We start from the raw sequence: 22,028 nt of genomic DNA, 5'->3' as shown, positions 1-22,028 counted from the left end.
AGAAATACACAAAGCCTTGAAGGCCCACAAAAAGGATGGAGTGATGGTCCCTGAAGTCAGGTTAGACTCACCAGTGTCTTCAGCAGAGGCCGAGCCGTTCTCAGAATACTCTGGGCTTCCATCCTGGTAGGATTCCCATGGTAAGGAAGAGCCAGGAAGCTTCTATCCCAGTGGCTTCTGCCTTACTCATTCTTTAAAAAAAAACAAACAAAAAAAACACACGATTTTATTGATTTTTAGAGAGAGAGGAAGGGAGGGATAGAGAGATAGAAACATTGATCAGAGAGGAACATCATCGATCGACTGCCTCCCACATCCCCTCCACGGGGGATCAAGCCCACAACCTGGGCATGTGCCCTGACCGGGAATGGAACCGGCGACCTCTTGGTTCCTGGGTCAGTGACCAACCACTGAGCCACACCGGCCAGGCTTCCTTCCTCATTCTTGCCGGTGAGGCCCAGAATTTAAGGGAAGTGGAGGAGTCTACCCCTGAGGCTTTAGTACACCCCAAGTACTGCAGGCTGAATAATACTGGACAGAGCCCTCTGAGGCTCTGTTGATGCTGGTGGTTTTACGCACCATCCGCACTAGCCAAACACTTCGTGCTTACCAGAGGTCTTTAGTTGCTGAACATCAGGGCTACCTTATGGAGCCATAGACTGTTGGAGCTGCGGGTTCTCTGAGTTCGCTCAGTTCAACCTGCAAAAGGAAGTCTGCCTCTTCTTTTATGCTACCAGTGATGGAGAGCTCACTACCACCCCCACCCCCCACCCTCCAGTAAGACAGCCTGCCTCTGTTTGGGATAGTTCTGAAATCCTCCTTCAGGTTGAGCTGAAACTTCTTGAAAAGTCTAGTCCTTGGCCACAGCCCTGCCCTCTGAGGCTGTGGACCACATGCTAGCAGCTCCTGCGTTCTGCAGATCTGAAGAGAGTGGCCGGTTTTCCTGACTGCTCAGGAGGCTGGCCTACTGTTCTGTTAACAGTCCCTCCTGTCATTTGGTTTGGGGTCTCCTTCCACATCCTGTCAGTTCCTTTTGGACACATTCGTTTCTCGATTTACCCTCCAAAATGCAAACATATTCTAGGAGGGGGTCTCACCAACTGAACCTGACTGGCTTCTGCTCGGGGCACTGTCCTCCCATTGTACCCTGACTCTGTCTGCTTTGGGCAGCCACGTCCTACTCAGACCAGGTTTGCTTGAGGTTGAACCCAGAGCAGGGCTCTAATCTGCTTGACAACGAGGGCCTGGATCCAGAACTGTGTGTGTTACCAAGAGATAGGCGTCCTGTTTCCAGCCTTCTTAGCTGAAGGGCTACCTGGGAGTTCAGAAGGACTGAGAACATCTGTTCCAACTCTGACCCATCACAGATGGAGAAACTAAGGTCCAGAGAGGGGAAGGGACTTCCTTAAAGCCACACAGTAAAGCTGGAACCCAGGTCTCCCAGCCTCTCCCCTAGTCCTGGGTTCTCCCCTCCCCTCCCCCGAGTTTCCATTGACTCGGGAAGCTGCCCTCCCTCTTCCAGAGCTCAACCCAGATGTCCCACCCCTGTCCCAGGCCTTCCCCCTCACACCCCCAGTCCCCCGGCTGTGCTTTTGGACGGGAAATTGTCATGTCTCCCTCCCTGCTCCTGTCCTCTCGCACTGCAGGGTGAACTCTGCTCCATGACCTCCAAGGAGGAAGCGGCCAGGGTCCAACCTGGGGATTTTCCATGAGTGGCTGCTTATCAATTCCTACTCAGTACTGGGCAATGTGTCCTCAGGTTTTTATGAGCATCAGAATCACCTAGAGATTGTAGATTGGAGCCTCCCAGCACACACACCACTCTCAGGTTCTGTAGGTCTAAAACTGGGCCTGGGGAGTATGTTAAGTCAGCACTCCATGTGGTTCTAATACAGCAGGCCACATTCCTACAAATACCGCTCTGGGCATCGTAATGGGGCAAATCCATAGTAGATTTCACAAATGGCCCCTGTCCTCAAAGAGCCCCTTGAACTAGCAGGAGAAACACAAGTAATCAGGTAGGTCCCCACATGTCTGACTAGGCCCTGGAGATTAGAGCTGATAGGAACTAACTCAGGCCTGGGGCGAGATGAAGGAGAAATGATAGATGAGCTGGGCCTGGAGGTCTGAGAAATTGTTGACTGTGTAGGCATACCTCATTTTATTGTGCTGCACTCTATGATGCTTCATTGATGTTGCATTTTTTTTTACAAATTGAAGGCAAGACCCTCCCCCAGCAAAAAGATTACAACTCACTTGATTGCGGTGGTCTGGAACCAAACCCTCAATATTTCCGAGGTATGACATGCTGAGGTCATCTTGAGCACCTTGGGATGCACGTGGTGGGGTACAATAGGTAGTTTGGGTTTGATTTTGGCCTAGAAGATTTGCCAACATTAAAAAAAAAGTGATACTATTCCATGTTGGCAAGTTTGCCATGAAGCTGGCCTTGTGTGCTATTAGTGGGCGAACTAATTGGTAGAACCTTTCTGGAGGGTAGAGCCAGTACTTTTAGGTGTGTAAAAAAATCTTATATATCCATATGTTAATTGAAGCATAATTTGGAAATTGGAAAATGGAAATAATCTAACTACTCAACAGTAGATTATTGATTAAATGATTAAATCCATCCATAGAGATGTAATGCTTGGGTCATTAACACTAATATTTTTTACAGAGTACTTAATGCTATGCAGTAAATGCTCATAATATATTTGAAAATTTAATATGTAAGGAAATAATGTAACATTCTAATAACAAATAAATGTATGTATATTGCTATTACTATAATTTGAAAAATGTTTACAAATATTTAAATATTAAGAAAATGGGCTCCAAAATATATAAATGATTCATATAACTCAACAACAAAAATAAACAAATAACCCAATTAAAAAATGGGCAGAGGATCTAAATAGACGGCTTTCCAAAGAAGACATACAGATGGCCAACAAGCGCATGAAAAGATGGTTAGCACCACTAATTATCAGGGAATGCAAATCAAAATCACCATGAGATATCACCTCACACCTGTCAGAATGGCTATGACCGAAAGAGAAGACATGACAAGTGTTGGAGAGGCTGTGGAGAAGAGAGAACTCTTCTACGCTGTTGGTGGAACTGTAAGCTGGTGCAGCTACTATGGAAAACAGTGTGGAGAGGCCTCAAAAAATTGAAGATAGAACTACAAAATGATCCAGGTTTTCTACTTCCGGGTGTTTATCCAAAGAATACAAAACACTAATTCAGAAAGATATCTGCACCCTTATGTTCATTGCAGCATTATTTAAAACTGCCAAGATATGGAAACAACCTAAGTTCCCATTGATGGATGAATGGATAAAAAAGATGGGCACACCCTGGCTGGTTTGGCTCAGTGGATAGAGCTTCGGTCTGCGGACTGAGGGGTTCCCGGTTCGATTCCAGTCAAGGGCACATGCTTGGGTTGTGGGCTCAATCCCCAGTGGGAGGTGTGCAGGAGGCAGCCAATCAATGATTCTCTCTCATCATTGATGTTTCTATCTCTCTCTCCCTCTCACTTCCTCTCTGAAATCAATAAAAATATTTTTTTTTAAAAAAAAGGGGGGGCACATATATAGAATGGAATACTACCTGGCCACTAAAAAAAAAAAAAAAAGGAAATCTTTCCATTTGCAACAATATGGATGGACCTTGAGGGTGTTCTGCTAAGTGAAATAAGTCAGAGAAAGATACATACTGTATCATTTTACTTATATGTGGAAACTATAAAACAAATCAAATGAATAAACAGAGCAAAACAAAAACCTCAGAGATAAAGAGGACAGATTGGTGGTTACCTGAGGAAAAGGGGGTGGGGAAGGGCAAAATGGGTGAAGGGGGTCAGTTGTGTGGCGATGGATGGAAACTAGAGCTATGGTGGTGGTAGTGATCACTTTGTAGTGTATACAAATATCAAATTTTAATGTGTACACCTGAAACTTGCATAATGTTCTATACCAATTTGACCTCAACTAAAGAAATGGGGTGGAGGAGAAGGATGGCAGACGGAGGGCAGACCGTGACAAGCTTTGAATGTCATTCTGAAGGAGTGATCCTGGGGAGGTTTTGTCAGGATCTGGGGACTCGGGTGCAGGCCACATCCCACCTATGGTCTGGAAGCCATTCGTGAAGGAGAGTGGTGCCCCTTCCTCTGGTTGTTCTTTGGGAGAAGACCATTTTTCGTGAGCTTTACGATCTTATTTCAGGCAACCTGAGGCCCCTGGCCGCCTCAGCGAGCTACCAAAGCCCTGTGGAGTCTCTGTTCCTGCCGTCCTTTCAAACATAGCGTAATAAACGATATGCAATGTGTGAGCTCTTAGAATGTGCCAGGTATTAGAGGTGCACTATCTCATCTAACCCTTAAAACAACCTCGGGAGGAAACCAGGGCTTGGGGAGGTCATACATCACTCAGGGTTAGATTTAGGATTTGCATCCAGATCTGGGCGACCCAGAGTTGGTGATCACACTGCTCCAGTCTCCCGTGTTCCGAGTGCCGTGGGGGAAACGAAGACCTCCTCACCGCCCCTCACAAAGGAGGAAAGGGATTGGTCCAAGTTCGTGGAAGAGCCGCGACAGGAGTTCAGGAATCCTCACCCCCATAAAAACGTTGCCCAGGTTAATGTAACCAGTGGTGGCAAGAGGGATGAGACAACCATTGGTGTTTATCTCCCTCCTTCCTCCAGCCCAGGGTGGAGAGGCTGGCTCCTGTCACGTCCCCAGATTCCTGTGTTGACAGCTCCCCTGGCTTGCGCCTGGCCCAGCCATCTCCCTCTCCCCTGGGACGGGAGGGCTGAGTCTGCGCGGGGTGGATGGAGGACTCCGTTGTCAGGCACGCCCAGCCGCTGAGCAGATTTGGGGCACCAGGGCCTGGGGGAGGCGCCCTGCCTCCCTCAGTGTGCCAGGGGCTCATACTGTGCCAGGAGCAGAATGTTCTAGAATCGAGAAGCCTTCCCTTCACTTATCTTCCCTCCCCAACCAGAAGTATGCTTTCTAACAGCATTCAGGGATTCTTGAGTTCATGAAATTGTTAATAATTTTTATTCTAATAATTACATGTAAAAATCTGTTCAAGTTTTTCTTTTATAGGGATAATTCACAATTGAACATTTTCATAGCCTTTTCATGGGCTGACTTATTCTTTTAAATGTTTCTCAAAATGGGGTCTAGAATACCCTTTTTTTTTTTTTTTAAGAATATCTTGAGAAGTGTACAAAAGGATTTACATTATTTTGCTTTGATTCTGGTCCAGTGGCCAGTGCCAGATATTGACCAAATATTCACCTATCTGAGGTGAAATGAGAAAATGAAAGGTGTGAGAGTGTGTGTAACCTTGGATAAAGATGCCATTCCCTTTTCCTGGAAGAACTGGTTTTGTCCTCTATTTTATAAAGTGAGTGGTAGTCTGCAAATAATTTTTCAGCCCTTTTGCTTATCAATCCGTAAGAACTCTCCAGTAAACATAGTACTCATTTGCCCTGGCTGGTGTGGCTCAGTTGGTTAGATGCTGCTACCCCATGCACCGAAAGGTCACTGGTTCTTCGATTCCCAGTCAGGGCACATGGCTGGGTTGTGGGTTCAGTCCCCAGTTGGGGTGCATTCGGGAGGCAGCCAATCAATATTTTGCTCTCATGTCCATGTTTCTCTCTCTCTCTCCCTCTTTCCCTTCTTCTTTCTCTAAAAATAAATTTTAAAAAAATTATTCATTTGCCCTGGCTAGGTAGCTCAGTTGGTTGGAGCATCGTCTGGTAAACCAAAAGTCTGCAGGATTGATTCCTGGTCAGGGCACATACCTAGGTTGCGAGTTCGATCCCTGATTGGGGCACATACGGGAGGCAACTGATTGATGTTTCCCTCTCACATTGATGTTCCTCCCCCAACCCCTCAACTTCCCTCTTTTCCTCCCTCCCTCTGTCCCTTTATCTCTAAACATATCCTCAGGTGAGAATTTTAAAAAAAGTACTCACTTGTGAAAACTGAAAATCTGGAAGCCACTTACACTGTGATCTAGAAAGCCGTTTGCATCCATCAGTCTCATTTGATCAGATTCAACCAACGCTGCCCAAGGCTGGTTAAATCGCCCATTAGGTATGGCTCAAATACTTAACTGCTAATTATGCCCTAATCCAGTGGTTGGCAAACGTGGCTCGAGAGCCACATGCGGCTCTTTGGCCCCTTGAGTGTGGCTCTTCCACAAAATACCATGGCCTGGGCGAGTCTATTTTGAAGAAGTGGCGTTAGAAAAAGTTTAAGTTTAAAAAATTTGGCTCTCAGAAGAAATTTCAATCGTTGTACTGTTGATATTTGGCTCTGTTGACTAATGAGTTTGCCGACCACTGCCCTAATCTACCTTGATGGAGGCCTAACCTGCCTTCTCCTCTTTAAACTGGGGACATTCCTATTTCCCACGGTTGCTCTGAAGATTAGCTAAATAGTGTAGACAGCATAGTGCCCACCCAGTACATCCCAATTCAGTGTCTCACCCTGTCCGGCAAGGTAAGTACTTCTGCCTCCTTAGGGCTGGGAAGGCAGGCCCTTCCGGCAGAGATAAACACGGTAAAACCACGGCTTGGACTGCTGATGCTCTGCCCCCACCACAGAACTTTAAGGAGAACTTGGCTGCAAGCTGTGCTAGCCACGGGCCCCGAGAAGAAAGGGGAATTGTCACTGCACTGGAAGTTGGGAAGTTTTAGGGCACCTGAGGGTCATAACTGGGGTGAGGGTAAAAGCAGAGCCTGGCCAATCCCGGGAGAGGGAAGAAGAGGCCTTGGTGTGTGGCAGGAGTCAAACCACACGGAGGCTTTTCCTGGCCATGGTGAAAAACCCTGCTCTGGGAACCCCTTCCACGCCGAGGGGGTGCTGCCTGGGGATGGGGAGGCAGGCGGCCTACGTGGTCCCGCCCAGCGGAAGTCCTGTCTTGCTTTGGAAGAATGCCACTGTAGCAGCCATCCTCACATTGACCTCCCACCCTCCGCCTCCACCTCATTGTTGTGCCATTTCTTCCAGAGACGCCAAGAACCAGATCAGCCACCCAGACCGGAGCCCCAGGAACTAGGTCCCCTCAATGGGGACACGGGTGAGTAGCCTGCTCCATAAACGCCTTCCCTGACATCCATGAGGTTTCCTACTTTGTAATTAACAAAGGTGACATAGCCACCTAATTATCTCATGAGATTTTTAGATAGGTGACATTAATAGGAGTATCGTGTCTAAAATCAGGGAGGTGATCGTCCTGACCTGTGCTTTCCTGTTCTGGGATGTGGATACCACTCCTGAGTTTATTTCCGTAAAGTACATTTTCAGAGGAATCCGGGAAAATTGGAAGGATTTCAATGAAGGAAGAATGGCTTATAAGGAATCTGAAAATCAGGTCCTGGCAGGAGCCGTTAAAGGAACAGAGGATGTTTTACCGAGTGTTTGAAGTGCCCTCAATGGAGAAGAAACATAAGCCTTGTACAGTGTGACCCAGAGGTCAGAACTAGGGCCTCAAGGTAACAGGAACAGGCAGGCAGGATTCAGTTCAGTCTCAAAGGATGGTTTGTGTGGTGGTTGGCGTAAAATCATCAGAGCTGCCTGGTAATAGAATGAGTTCTCCGTCTCTGAAAGTGTTTAATTACAGCCTGGAGGCTGTCCGCGATATTGTAGATGAGGTTCAAGTACCAGATAAACAATTGAACCAGAAATCAGAGTTTCTCTCGCCTGGCTGTACATGAGAATTGCCTGGGGAAACGTCAAAGATCCAGGTCCTGGGGCCCCATCACCAACCAATGAAATAAGAATCTCTGGGAGTGGGGCTGGAGAGCCTGCACTGTTAGTGATGATGTATTTTTGAGTAAGCTTCTCCGTAGCTGGGGCCAGTCGGTCCTGGTCTTGTGAACTAACATTTGGAACCCTGAGCCAAGTGATCTGTGAGCGTGTGGGGCTCTCTGACCTTGTGTGGGGCTCTCTGACCTTGTGTGGGGCTCTCTGACCGTGTGTGGGGCTCTCTAACCTTGTATGGGGCTCTCTAACCTTGTGTGGGGCTCTCTGACCTTGTGTGGGGCTCTCTGACCTTGTGTGGGGCTCTCTGACCTTGACCACTGTGACTGCCAGGACCCAGGGCGCTGACTTGCTTCCTCTGCCCCGATGGACTGACCACAGTGTTGGCTTCTCACTTAGCAGCCCCAATCCCCACATTTCTCATCATACCCTCCCCGGGCCCAGCCTATGAGGTCTGTGATCATAATACGAACATGCAAACACTAGTATTTGCCTCTAATGCTTGTCATGAGCCCCGAGGAACAGTTGGAGGCCATTTAGTGAACACTGAGCACTTCCAAATGCTCGGCACCACACTTACTGCTTTTCTTTAACATTTTTTTCTACTTGATTTGAGGGAGAGAGAGAGAGAGAGAAACATTGACTTGTTGTTCCACGTATTTATGCACTCATTGGTTGATTCTCGTATGTACCCTGACTAGGAATCGAATCTACAACCTTCGTGTATCCAGTGATGCTCTAACCAACCAAGCTACCTGGCCATGGCACACACTCACTGCTTTTCGTGCATAATCAGATGAATGAAGTGGTAGTGGAGTCAGAGTGTGTTGGTTCCTAGCCCTTCTCCCTGACTGTGAAGTGGGAGATCTCGGGCCAATTGCCTAACTCCTCTGTCCCTCAGTCTCCTCACCTGTGAAGTGGGAATCATCATGGTGCCCACCATTGGGTGGGTGTGCGGACTAAGTAACACCTGTGAGGCGTTTGGAGCAGAGCTGGGCATGAGCCCGGGCATGCTGAGCTCTGGGTGTTCCTTACCTGCTGTTATTATTTCTATTGCCATTGTTTTCTACTTGAATCATTTGGATAGCCCCGTGAGGAATGTATTATTATTGTCCTGATTTCACATGTTGAGGAACTGAGGCACCGAGGGCATGGGCCACTGCCTCAGGTCCTACCCAGAGCCTGTTAAGACTGTTTGGAGTTTCCCTAAACAAGGGCTAGACTTCCTGTTTGCGGCTCCTTCCTGCTCAGGCAGCTCCTCACCCTCCAGCTGGGGAAATGCTAAAGGCGAGAGTCAGACACTCACAGGCCCCGGCAGGTGAAGCTCAGTAGGAAGAGGTGAGGGCTGTGGGGACAGCAGAGCCCCCTCCTGGACGAGGGCGGCAGCTGCTCCTCGCCCCAGCTCGCCCCAGCTCCCGCCTGACCCAAAGGCACACACTGCCAGTTCTTCGGCTTCTGCAAAAAAGCTGAAAATCTGTAGTAAGTAACAGCTGCCCCGTCATTAAATATCAGCAACTTTTTTATTTTTAATTTGGATATTGGGTAGGGTACTTGGGTTGACTGTCCTGTGAGTTACCGGCGGTGCTGTAGATCCCAGGGACCAACACAAGACCACTGGCCCTGCACTGAGGAGGCCTGCAAAGCCCGAGAGGCTGGGCTGCCTCCGGAGGCTGATCCCCAGCTGAAACCATTCCTGCGAGGAGAGCAGGGTGCTCACCCCTCAGCTCCAGCCTCCCACGCGCTCTGTCGCTGTGATTACCCTACTTCCTCTCAGTGGGATTTTATTTATTTTGCTTTTTCACCTGTAGCCACAACTGTCCAGCTCTGTGCATCTGAGGAGGCTGAGCAGCACCGGAAGGAAATTGCCAGACTTCTCCAGCAGCATGAAGAGGACAAGAAGAAATGGGCACAGCAGGTACGTCCCAGCCACTCTCTTTTCCTCCTGTCCAGCGAGCCTTGCAAAATCCAAGAGTGAGGACCGACTTTTGGCTTTATTGTTGAGGTAAGTATCTCTTACTCCTTTGTCTAAGAAGGGAGTCCTTTATCAGTTGAACAAATCTCTCTAACTGCTTGTTTCATTATATTCATAATATGTTTCATTATATTCATTATATGCAAAGGAAGGTGCAGAAACACTAACACAGTAGAAGGACTTCCTACCTTGAGTGGGCGTCAGAATTAGAAGACTCCTAAATCCCTTTCCTAGATAATTCTCAGGGATCCCCCTCTAAGCCCTAAAGAAGGCAGTCGGTCATTCCTGCTACGCCTGGGGGGTCTTGTGCCCTCTCTGAGCACGTTTTCATCACTCTGACGAGGGGGTGGGATTCTGATCACCTAGCTCAGTGGTCGGCAAACTGCGGCTCACGAGCCACATGCGGCTCTTTGGCCCCTTGAGTGTGGCTCTTCCACAAAATACCACATGCGGGCGCGCACGTACAGTGCGATTGAAACTTCGTGGCCCGTGCGCAGAAGTCGGTTTTCGGCTCTCAAAAGAAATTTCAATCGTTGTACTGTTGATATTTGGCTCTGTTGACTAATGAGTTTGTGGACCACTGCCCTAGCTCCACGAAGCACCAGGGGGCAGTGAGTGGGTAAGTAGGCTGTGCTGAACCTGCACCTGAACCTGCTCAGTCTCATCCCATTTGGCAACCCCGCCCCCAGGTGGAGAAGGAGAGGGAGCTAGAGCTTCAAGAGAAACTGGACGAGCAGCGGAGAGTCCTGGAAGGCGAGCATGAGGCAGCCATGCAAGGTAAGGATGGAGCTGTGCTTAGGGAGGGTGTGGGCGGGCCTCCCTCCGGCCCATCTGCCACGTTCACAGCGGGAACTCCCACTGTCCCTCCTCCTGCCTCTGCTTCCCCAGCAGTTGGCAGCCGCAGGACTGCAGTCTGTAGGCTCCGTGGCTGGCCCTGTGGGGCATAGCTTTAAAAGCCTGACATCATGCTTTGTTTCACCTTAGTTGGGAGGTGGTTTGTTTGGTTTTTTCTTTTCCATTTTAAAAGCTATTCATATTCCTTAAAGGACATTTGGAAAACCTAGACATATGTGAGAATGTGTCATATTTCTTCCCCACAATAATGACAGTGCTTACAGTTTCTGGTTAGATTGATCATTTCTTTCAAATAGCTTCCTTTCCTCTGATATCACCAAATGTGGACCTCATGGAAAATGTATAATCTATAGATTAAACAAAAAGATCTTACAGCGTAGTGGTTAGGATCTCAGACTCCATAGCCATCAGCCCTGGGTTTGAATTCTAGCTCTGCCACTTAGCAGCTGTGTAACCTTGAAGAAGTTAGTTAGCTTTGTTCGTAGGGTGTTTAATTTAATGTTTAGGTAAATAGATAGAATTTAGAGCAGGGCCTGGTATTTTGCAAGATATTTAGCAAATAATTATTAGCATTATTATTTTATTATTGAGAAGATTAAAATTGTGTGCAGTTCCACCCAGAACTGGTCAGTTACCCCTTCGATATAGATCCCCTTCATTTTGGGGGTATAGACTATACATCTATACTTGGGGGGGGGAGGAGATAAATTGTTGTTGTTGTTTTACTTTGAATTGTATTAACAACTTATTAAACTTCTGCGACATCAGTTTTAGTAACAACATAGCATTCCAGTGTGCACCCTTGTTCATTTAACTGGGCCCCTTTGGATAGGCATTTAGATCATTTCAAACTTTTGCCATTTTTTACGATAGTAATGATACTTACACGTGTGAACCCCACTTTGTAAAATCTTGGCCACATTCAACACCACTGTCCATCACCATCACCACTATCCAGTTCCAGAACATTCTCATCACCTAACAGTCACTCCACATACCCCCTCCCCAATGCCCAGCCCCTGGCAACCACCCACCCGCTGTCTGCTGGCTGTGTCTATTCTGGACACTCATATAAATGGAAGCGTACAACCTGTGGCTTCCCTCGCCCAGCATGTTCCAAGCCTCATCCGGACTGCAGCATGCATTTGCACTCCTTTCCCTTGTTGTTGTTGCTGTTGCTTTGCCCATTTTACAAATTAGTCCATTCGTTTTTATGGCTGAGTAATATTTCATTATTATTGGCCTGGATACACCACACTTTGTTGCCATTCACTGGTTGGTGAACACATGGGCTGCCTCCTCTCTTTGGCTACTGTGAATAGTGCCACTAGAACAAGCACCTGCTTGAACACCTGCTTTCGGTTCCCCTGGGTGTACACCCAGGAGTTACAATTGCTGGGTCATGTGGTAATTTTATGCTTAAAGTTTTAAGAAACCACCAGGTGTTTTCCACAGTGGCTGCACCATTTGACGTTCCCACCAGCAATGCGCAAGCGTTCCAGTTGCACCACATCCTTGCCAACGCTTGTTATTTTCCGTTGTTGATACTATTATTAATATTATTGTCATTCTATTGGGTACAAAGTGTTTTCTCATTGTGGTTTTGATTTGCATTTCCCTAATGACTAATTTTGCTGAGCATCATTTCATGCACTTGTTGGCCATTTGTACATCGTCTTTGAAAAAGTTTACATATATATATATTTTTAACATATTTTTGTTGATTTCAGAGAAGAGTGAGATGGGGAGAAATGTAGAAATATCAACGATGAGAAAGAATTATTATTTTTTAAATGTTTTATTGATTTTTTACAGAGAGGAAAAGAGAGGGATAGAGAGCTAGAAACATCAATGAGAGTGAAACATCAATCAGCTGCCTCCTGCACACTCCCTACTGGGGATGTGCCCGCAACCGAGGTACATGCCCTTGACCGGAATCGAACCTGGGACCCTTCAGTCCGCAGGCCGACGCTCTATCTACTGAGCCAAACCAATCAGGGCTACATATATTTTTGATGCTATTGAAATTGACCTAGAAAATGTTATGCCAGTTTTCCCTTTAATCATCAGTATTTGCATGACCTTTCCCCAGAATTATTTATCTTTTAAAAACACCATGATGATTACTTATAGGTAAAATTTTGTACCCTGTTCTTTTCACTTTAACATTCTATTAAACATGTGTCCATGAAATTATGCTGCCACTAACATGTTTATGAAGGCTAGACAATTGCATACATGGTTTTCCTTAAGTTCCCATGAGTCTAGACATCTAGATTTTAACTACTATAAATAACACTGCACTGAACGTCTTTTGCATAAAGATTTGCACACATTTCACATGATGTCCTCAGATTCCCAGAAATGGAATAACTAGAACAGAGGTCTGAACAATTTTAAGAATCTTGAAACATATTGCAACATTAGCACAAAATGTTTTGAAATGGAATTGAGGCCCTTGCCCTGGGAATTTGAAGAGTTGTGTTTTAATATCAATACACCTCGTGAAACTGGGCCTGTCTCTTGACCTCAGTGCACTTTTTGTGAGTCTAAAATCTACCTTCCCTGCCCCGTAAGGCTATTGTGGGGAAATCACTGTTCTCCAAACCTTGCTTTGATATGATTTTTAGCATTATGAATAGATTGATAAGAAAAATGTCCTATTATAAAACCCCACAGGAGAAGGGACTGTCTGTCTTAAGTTCTTCTCATCAGAATTCTTTTCTGCTTATTATTAAATTTCTTGGCACATATTAAGTGCTACATAAACATGTATTAAATGAATGCACAGCATGGGGGAAATATATGGGCTTTGTTTGGGGGAAGGTGAACAGGTAACTGGGAGAGGGTAGTGGTGGTTTTCCACATTCGATGACCTTTATTTTTGTCTTTTATTTTCTACTAGAGGCTTTTGTTTTTATTTTTAAAAACAAAATTGACTCTTTGGGGTATATAATTCCATAAATTCTAGCACATGCATAGATTCATGTAACCATCACCATAACCTGGTATAAATCAGTTCCATCACCCCAAAAATATTCTCTCAGGCTGCCCTTTTGTACTCATATCTCCCCTACCCCCCACTGATCTCTTCTTCAGCTATAGTTATGTCTTTTTGAGGCTGTTCTATAAACAAAATAATACCATACCATTTTTATAATACAATACCGTTCATCCTGATGCCTTTGAGATTCATCCAAGTTGTCGCATGCATCGTTAGTGTATTCATTTTCATCTCTGAGTTGTATTGCATTGTTCACTCGTTCACTTGTGGGACATTTGGGTTGTTTCCAATTTGAGGCGATTATGAATACATCTCTTCTAAACATGTGGGTGCAGGTTTTTGTGTACCCATTTCTCTTGGGTAGGAGTTGGATTGATAGGTTACATAATAAACGTAGGTGTAGCTTTATGGGAAATGGCTAAACTGTGGTCCCAAGTGACCATCATTTCATTCCATCAGCAATGTATGAGTCCTACTATTCTTTCTTGCCAATACTTGTCAATATTTGTCATTGTAGCTGTTCTAATAGGTGTGCAGTGATATTTCTTTGTGGGTTAAATTTACATTTCAATAATGACTAATGATATGGGACACCTTTTCTTCTGCTTGCTTGCTGTCTATATATCCTCTGGTCAAATGTCTTTTCAAATATTTTGCCCATTTTAATTAGCTTGCTTGTTCTTACTGTTGAGTTTTGAGAGGTCTTTATATTTTTAGATATGAGTCCTTTGTATTTGCAAATATATTCTTCTAGACTGTGTATTTGTTTGTTTGTTTTTCATTCTCTTAACAGCAAAACTTTTAGTTTTGGTAAATTCCAATGTATTATTTTCTATTTTATTGATTACTAGAGGCCTAGTGCACAGATTCATGCACCAGTGGGGTCCCTTGGCCTGGCCTGTGGGGATCAGGCCAAAACCGGCTCTCCAACATCTTCCAAGGGGTCCCAGATTGTGAGAGGGTGCAGGCCAGGCCAAAGGACCCCACCGGTGCATGATTGGGGCCAGGGAGGAACCGCAGGAGGGCTCTAGGGCATGTCCAGCCTATCTCGCCCAGTCCGATCGCCAGACCCCAGCTAACTTACCGGTCAGAGTGTCTTCCCCCTGGTGGTCAGTGCGCATCATAGCAACTGGTCAAATGATCAGAGGGACAATTAGCATATTAGGCTTTTATATATATAGACGCTTTTGGTGTCGTTTTAAAAACTCTTTGCTGAACCCCAGGTAACAAAGGTCTTCTATGTTGTCTTCCAGAAGTTTTGTTGATTTAAGTTTTACATTTAGATCTATGTTACCTATTGTCTCTTTTACTATATCACTTTCTGTGTGTGTGTGTGTGTGTGTGTGTGTGTGTGTATAATAATTGCTCTAAGAATTACAGTATATATAAGAGTTTACTTAAATTAATATTTTACCACTTCAAGTGGAATATAGAAATCTTACCATCATGTACGTCCCTCTAATCTCTCCCCTTTTTCTTGTACTTGTCTGATGTCTTACATCAACATACATTGAATAGCCCATCAGACAATGTTATAATTTTTGCTTTTAACCATCAATCATGTTTTAAATAGCTCAGGGAAGAAGAATGGCCTGTTATATTTACCCAGGTATTTACCAGTTCTGTTGCTCTTTCTATATTCCTGAAGTTCCAGGTTTCTCTCTGGTGTTATTGGCCTCTGTCTGAATAATTTCCTTGAGCAATTCTTTTAACGCAAGTCTGCTGGTGATGAATTTTTTTTAGTATGCCTTCATCTGAGAATGTCTTTATTTTACCTTCTTTCCTGAAGAATATCTTTACTGGATATAGGATTCTATATTTATAGGTGTTTTTTTTTTATTTCAGCAGTTTTTAAATGTGCTTATTCCTTCTAGTCACTAAGGTTTCTAGTGAGAAATCCACAGTCATTCAAACTGTTGTTTTCTCTAAATAAGACACTATTTTTCTCTGGTTTCATTCCAGATATTTTTCTTTGTCATTAGTTCTCACAAGTGATGTGTCTGGGTGTGGATTCCTTTGGGTTTACTTCATTTGGGGTTCAGTGAGCATCTTTAATCTGTAGGTTTGTTTTGCCAAATGTGGGAAGCATTCAACCATTCTTTCTTTAAGTAGGTTTTCTGCACTACACTCTTCTCTTTCTGAGACTGATGACACAAATGTTAGATATTTTGAGATTATCCTAAAGGTCCCTGAGGCTCTGTTCAGTTTTTCTAATATTTTCTCTCTGTTGTTTAGATTGGGTAATTTCTACTGATTATCTTCAGCTTCATTAGCTCTTTCTCGTGTCATCTCTATTCCCCTGTTGAGCCCACTCAGTGAGTTTGTATTTCATTTATTGTATTTTTCAGTTCTAAAATTTCCTTTTAGTTCTTCTTCGTATGTTCTGTTTATTTGCTAAGAATTTCTGTTTTCCATTCTTTCTAAGAGTGCTCACCCTGACTTCATGGAGCTTTTATAATGTCTGTCTTAAGTCTCTGGTAACGATTCTATGGTGTCTCAGTGTTGGTATCTGTTGGATTTCTTTTCTGGCAAGTTGAGATTTTCTTTTCTTCTTTTTCCTTTTTTAAAAATATATTTTTATTGACTTCAGAGAGGAAGGGAGAAGGAGAGAGAGATAGAAACATCAATGATGAGAGATAATCATTGATTGGCTGCCTCCTGCATGCCCCCTACTGGGAATCAAGCCTGCAACCCAGGCATGTACCCTTGACCAAATTCGAATCCGGGACCCTTCAGTCTGCAGGCCGACGCTCTATCCACTGAGACAAACCGGCTAGGGTGAGATTTTCTTGCTACTTTGTATGCTAAGTGTTTGGGATTGTATGCTGAGCCATTTTGGATTCATATGCTGAGCAATTTTGTATTGTATATTTTTGAATATTTGAGTACATGAGATTCTGAGTCTTGTTTAAATCTACTGATTCAGTGGTACTTCAAATTCTGGTGTTCTTGCCCAGTCGGCCTGCCACCATTTACTTTTCAGTGTCTAGAAACAGCAGCTTCGTTTATTCTGTTCAGGTTTTATAGCCACATTCAGTCGGAGACTGGATGGAGTGTGCTTCCCCCTTCTTACCTGGAACCAGAACCTGTACTGATGGGCAAATTAATTAGGCAAATCAGACCCATAATTAAAAATAAATTAAGCCTATAATTTTTATATGGCTGTCTTTTCCATTTTTGACAGCCCTATCACATTTCTATTACTGAACATTCCTTTCTCTGTGTCACTGCCCACTCTGACAGACCCCTTCTGTAACCTGGGCCTTTGGCTGTATTAAACGTTCCTGTCCTCTCTGTCCTCTTTCCCATCCTGCTATTGATTGGTCATTTCTGTGTTGTCTTCTTTCGGTTGAGACATGGTTGGAATTTTCCAGAAGGTACTTTGTCGAGGAGGTGGGATGAAAAATATAACCGTATTGATTTGGGAAATGAATAAATCCAGCTCTGCGTAGCACTGCCCAGCCTGGAAAGTCCTCGCATGTCCTTTTCTCGCCCCTTAGGGACATGAGGCCAGGCTTATTGACCCATTTCACAGTCGAGGTAAAAGCACTTCTAGATATTTTAAGTGACCTCAAGGCTCCTCCGTTTTGAAGAAGCAGGATCAGGACCAGGTAGACTTCCGGGCCCCAAATCTAATGTACTTACCATGGTTTTGTGCCATGGTTTGACGAGTCATAACTCAATGATTCATGATTTGGTTAACCCAGCTTACAAAACATTGGCCCTACGCATGTTCCACGGCATGCTGTGGACTGAGATGAACAGCTTGACGTAAGACCTTTGGATCTTAGCCCCAGCGATGTGTGGGTGGCACCCACAATCTGGTAGGGTTCATGGTTCCTCGCTGGACATAATTTGTTGCCATTTTCCATGAGCTTTTATTAGATATCTACTTTATTTTCGACACAGCCCCAAGCCCATGAGATAGGAGGATGGATAAGAGCATTCCCACACTCTTGGCCTCCGTGGGCCTGCCAGAAGGCTTCAGGGTGGCGTGTCTGGGTGTCTGAGCTCACAGGGGTCTCCTTTTCCCACAGTCCTCCGGGCCTCACAGGAGCAAGAGAAGGAAGCCCTTACCCACTCCTTCCAGGAGGCCAAGGTGGCCCTGCAGGTAAGAGAGGCTGGGCCATGCCAGTCTCTGTGAGAGTAGGGGAGGACTGCAGGAAAGCAGCACGGAGCCCCAAACAGCCAAAGCTGAGGGCCTCTACCTGGGCCTGAGGGACAGACGTGATTGCCTTCCATGTATCCAGACCCCTTGGTATGACAGCCAAGCTTGAGATTAGGGTTGGCCTATTTTTCTAAGAACTGTTGGGAGGATCTTGGAGACGTCATGGGCTGCTGCCACAGTGTGATGAGACTGGTGAGTGGATGGATGACTGGGACCTGTGGAAGCGTGAAAGAAGGCATCCGACCCAACCTGGCTGGTCAGGGATTTCCTAAAGGGAGTGAGATCGATACCAGAGCCTAAAGGATAGGTTGGAATTCTTCAGAAGAAGGGTAGGAAAGGTGCCTGATGCAGAAAACAAAAACAAAAATAAACAACCCAGTGTGTTCCAGGGCATGAAGGAGAGGGGCAATATGGAATACCTGTGGGACTGGAAGAAGCCCAAGATGCCTGGGGTGTAGCGTAGAGTGGGAGAGAGAACTGGGGCTGGAGAGGTAGGCAAGAGCCAAACACAGGGGAGCCTGGGCATCATATTAAGGGGTTGCATTCTGTCCTATGGGCAAGGTTTAGGTGGAGGAAATTCCTGGCAGGGGAAAGCTGTGGAGACCAGAATGCACCTTGCAGTTGGAGGAGTGATGTGATATTTAGCTGCAGGAAGTGGTGTGTAGTGGGAGCCGTGGAGATAAGCCTGGGCGAGTGTATTGAGCCCGGTATAGAGGTACTGTGAATGCCAAGCTAACACCAGCCTTGAATACCAGGACATTGTTCCCACGGCTATGGAGGGGCCGTAAAGGCTTTAGAACAAGAGGCGGGGCTGGTGTGTTCCAAGCAGTGGTCGAAGTGGTTTGCACCTGCCTCGTTGGGTGTGGAAGAGCAGACAGGCTGAGGATCCCGAACGGGTCCCTCTCGGGGAGGTGGAGAAGTCACCCACTGCCTCTGTGAGCCAGGCGTTGATCATTGCTCCTGCTCCAGGAGACCATCGATGGACTGAGCTCCCAGCTGGAGGCCTTCCAGGCCAAGATGAAGAGGGTGGAGGAGTCCATCCTGAGCCGAGACTATAAGAAGCACATCCAGGTGGGTGGCCGTACACCTGGGCCCTTTCCTTCTGGGATCTCCAGGGAGGTCAAGGTCTGGGCCACAGAAAAGGCCAAGCCCTCTGCAAGGACAGGGATCAGACTTGACATTCTTCTCTTCACAAGGGACTGGAAGAAACAGGGTCCCCGTGTCACAGGGGCGGGGGAAGCAAGGCTCAGAGAGACGCATGTGGGTTAGTAAAATGCTCAGGCTCTGGATTCAGGGAGAATTAGGTGCAAACAGCAAACCGACCACTTAGCACAGCAACTTAACCTGTCTGAGCCACGGTTTCCTCATCTGTGATGTCTCAAGGGATGTTATTGGGATAGAATGAGCATGTTAAGCACTTCCCATGGGCCAGGAAAGGGAGGAGACTTCTGTAAGTCAAACCATGAGTTGGAGGCAGAATGGGGAGGAGGGAGATAGCGCGTGCCCTCTACCTGCTGGTCTGATGAAGCCACTCATGTCCCTGTCTAGGATTACGGGAGCCCCAGTCAGTTCTGGGAGCAGGAGCTGGAGAGCTTGCACTTTGTCATTGAGATGAAGAATGAGCGTATTCATGAGCTGGACAAGCGGCTGATCCTCATGGAAACAGTGGTACGTGGAGGAAGTGGTGGTGGGGGGTGAAGGGGGATACAACCTCAGGCCTCTGCTTTCTGAGCATTTCCTCAGTGGAGTGTGCAGAGGGTAGGACCCCCCTCAGTGGAGTGTGCAGAGGGTAGGACCCCCCTCAGTGGAGTGTGCAGAGGGTAGGACCCCCCCTCAGTGGAGTGTGCAGAGGGTAGGACCCCCCTCAGTGGAGTGTGCAGAGGGTAGGACCCCCCTCAGTGGAGTGTGCAGAGGGTAGGACCTCCTCAGTGGAGTGTGCAGAGGGTAGGACCTCCTCAGTGGAGTGTGCAGAGGGTAGGACCCCCTCTCAGTGGAGTGTGCAGAGGGTAGGACCCCCCTCAGTGGAGTGTGCAGAGGGTAGGACCTCCTCAGTGGAGTGTGCAGAGGGTAGGACCCCCCTCAGTGGAGTGTGCAGAGGGTAGGACCCCCCCCTCAGTGGAGTGTGCAGAGGGTAGGACCCCCCTCAGTGGAGTGTGCAGAGGGTAGGACCCCCCTCAGTGGAGTGTGCAGAGGGTAGGACCTCCTCAGTGGAGTGTGCAGAGGGTAGGACCTCCTCAGTGGAGTGTGCAGAGGGTAGGATCCCCTCTCAGTGGAGTGTGCAGAGGGTAGGACCCCCCTCAGTGGAGTGTGCAGAGGGTAGGACCTCCTCAGTGGAGTGTGCAGAGGGTAGGACCCCCCTCAGTGGAGTGTGCAGAGGGTAGGACCCCCCTCAGTGGAGTGTGCAGAGGGTAGGACCTCCTCAGTGGAGTGTGCAGAGGTTAGGACCTCCTCAGTGGAGTGTGCAGAGGGTAGGACCCCCCTCAGTGGAGTGTGCAGAGGGTAGGACCCCCCTCAGTGGAGTGTGCAGAGGGTAGGACCTCCTCAGTGGAGTGTGCAGAGGGTAGGACCTCCTCAGTGGAGTGTGCAGAGGGTAGGACCCCCCTCAGTGGAGTGTGCAGAGGGTAGGACCCCCCTCAGTGGAGTGTGCAGAGGGTAGGACCCCCCTCAGTGGAGTGTGCAGAGGGTAGGACCCCCCTCAGTGGAGTGTGCAGAGGGTAGGACCTCCTCAGTGGAGTGTGCAGAGGGTAGGACCCCCTCTCAGTGGAGTGTGCAGAGGGTAGGACCTCCTCAGTGGAGTGTGCAGAGGGTAGGACCCCCCTCAGTGGAGTGTGCAGAGGGTAGGACCCCCTCTCAGTGGAGTGTGCAGAGGGTAGGACCTCCTCAGTGGAGTGTGCAGAGGGTAGGGCCTCCTCAGTGGAGTGTGCAGAGGGTAGGACCCCCCTCAGTGGAGTATGCAGAGGGTCGGACCCCCCTCAGTGGAGTATGCAGAGGGTAGGACCCCCCTCAGTGGAGTGTGCAGAGGGTAGGACCCCCCTCAGTGGAGTGTGCAGAGGGTAGGACCTCCTCAGTGGAGTGTGCAGAGGGTAGGACCTCCTCAGTGAAGTGTGCAGAGGGTAGGACCTCCTCAGTGGAGGGTGCAGAGGGTAGGACCTCCTCAGTGGAGTGTGCAGAGGGTAGGACCCCCCTCAGTGGAGGGTACAGAGGGTAGGACCTCCTCAGTGGAGTGTGCAGAGGGTAGGACCTCCTCAGTGGAGTGTGCAGAGGGTAGGACCCCCCTCAGTGGAGGGTACAGAGGGTAGGACCTCCTCAGTGGAGGGTGCAGAGGGTAGGACCTCCTCAGTGGAGTGTGCAGAGGGTAGGACCCCCCTCAGTGGAGGGTACAGAGGGTAGGACCTCCTCAGTGGAGTATGCAGAGGGTAGGACCCCCCTCAGTGGAGTATGCAGAGGGTAGGACCCCCCTCAGTGGAGTGTGCAGAGGGTAGGACCTCCTCAGTGGAGTGTGCAGAGGGTAGGACCCCCCCTCAGTGGAGTGTGCAGAGGGTAGGACCTCCTCAGTGGAGTGTGCAGAGGGTAGGCCCCTACTCAGTGGAGTGTGCAGAGGGTAGGAGGACCCCCCTCAGTGGAGTGTGCAGAGGGTAGGACCCGGATGAGGCCCCCACCAGCTTTGACCTGCCACCCATGCTGAGACTGCTCTGTAGCCAGTCTGGGTTAAGCAGTGGCTCCTTGTTATCTGGGTCCTGCACTTTTCTTAGCTACTCGTGTCGCTGTCACATGGGTGACACCAGGGCGTAGCCTGGCTAATCAGGAGGGCCTGGCAGATGTCACGTGTCAGGCAGGGGCTGAGGAAGGCTGAAAACCAGACAGACATGGGAGGCCAGAGTGAGCGGGGACAGGCCTGGGAGCCGCAGGTATTGAGGACCCAGGTGGCTGTGTCTGCAGGAGAAGGGAGGCCTTGGAACCCTGGGTTGGATCTGCACAGAGATTATGTGGCTCTGGAAGGTGTCTCTGGCCTGTGTGTGCCACAGCCTATATTTTAATCAGATATTTAATCTCAAATGTTCCCTCTAAATTTTGTCCAACCATTTTTATGGCGTAGCATAACAGGTACACTTCATTTTATTTCTATATAGTCTATCCCCTGATTTTTGGAGAACTAAGAATATCCTTTCTCTTCTGCAATGATGGAGATACTAGGTGGTGGTGGCTGTATCCTTTTTGTAACGTTCTCATGTGGCCAAATGAAAAACGGCCA

General features: G+C 47.4%; 1 protein-coding gene across 1 annotated transcript in view; it reads left to right on the top strand.

Moving 5' to 3' along the window:
• The window catches only part of CCDC69 (coiled-coil domain containing 69), a 32,874-nt gene that overhangs the window by 7,758 nt on the left and 3,088 nt on the right, over positions 1 to 22,028 (top strand). Inside the window, exons 2-7 of the mRNA XM_079770312.1 lie at positions 7,025 to 7,094; positions 9,586 to 9,692; positions 10,439 to 10,526; positions 17,646 to 17,719; positions 18,746 to 18,847; positions 19,325 to 19,444. Of these exons, the coding sequence (XP_079626438.1) occupies positions 7,025 to 7,094; positions 9,586 to 9,692; positions 10,439 to 10,526; positions 17,646 to 17,719; positions 18,746 to 18,847; positions 19,325 to 19,444 (561 nt within the window). The remainder of the gene's footprint in view (positions 1 to 7,024; positions 7,095 to 9,585; positions 9,693 to 10,438; positions 10,527 to 17,645; positions 17,720 to 18,745; positions 18,848 to 19,324; positions 19,445 to 22,028) is intronic.

The sequence above is a fragment of the Cnephaeus nilssonii genome (genome assembly GCF_951640355.1).
Source record: "Cnephaeus nilssonii genome assembly, chromosome: 5".
NCBI classification, from domain to species: Eukaryota; Metazoa; Chordata; class Mammalia; order Chiroptera; family Vespertilionidae; genus Cnephaeus; species Cnephaeus nilssonii.
This window is presented reverse-complemented; position numbering and strand designations above follow the sequence as displayed.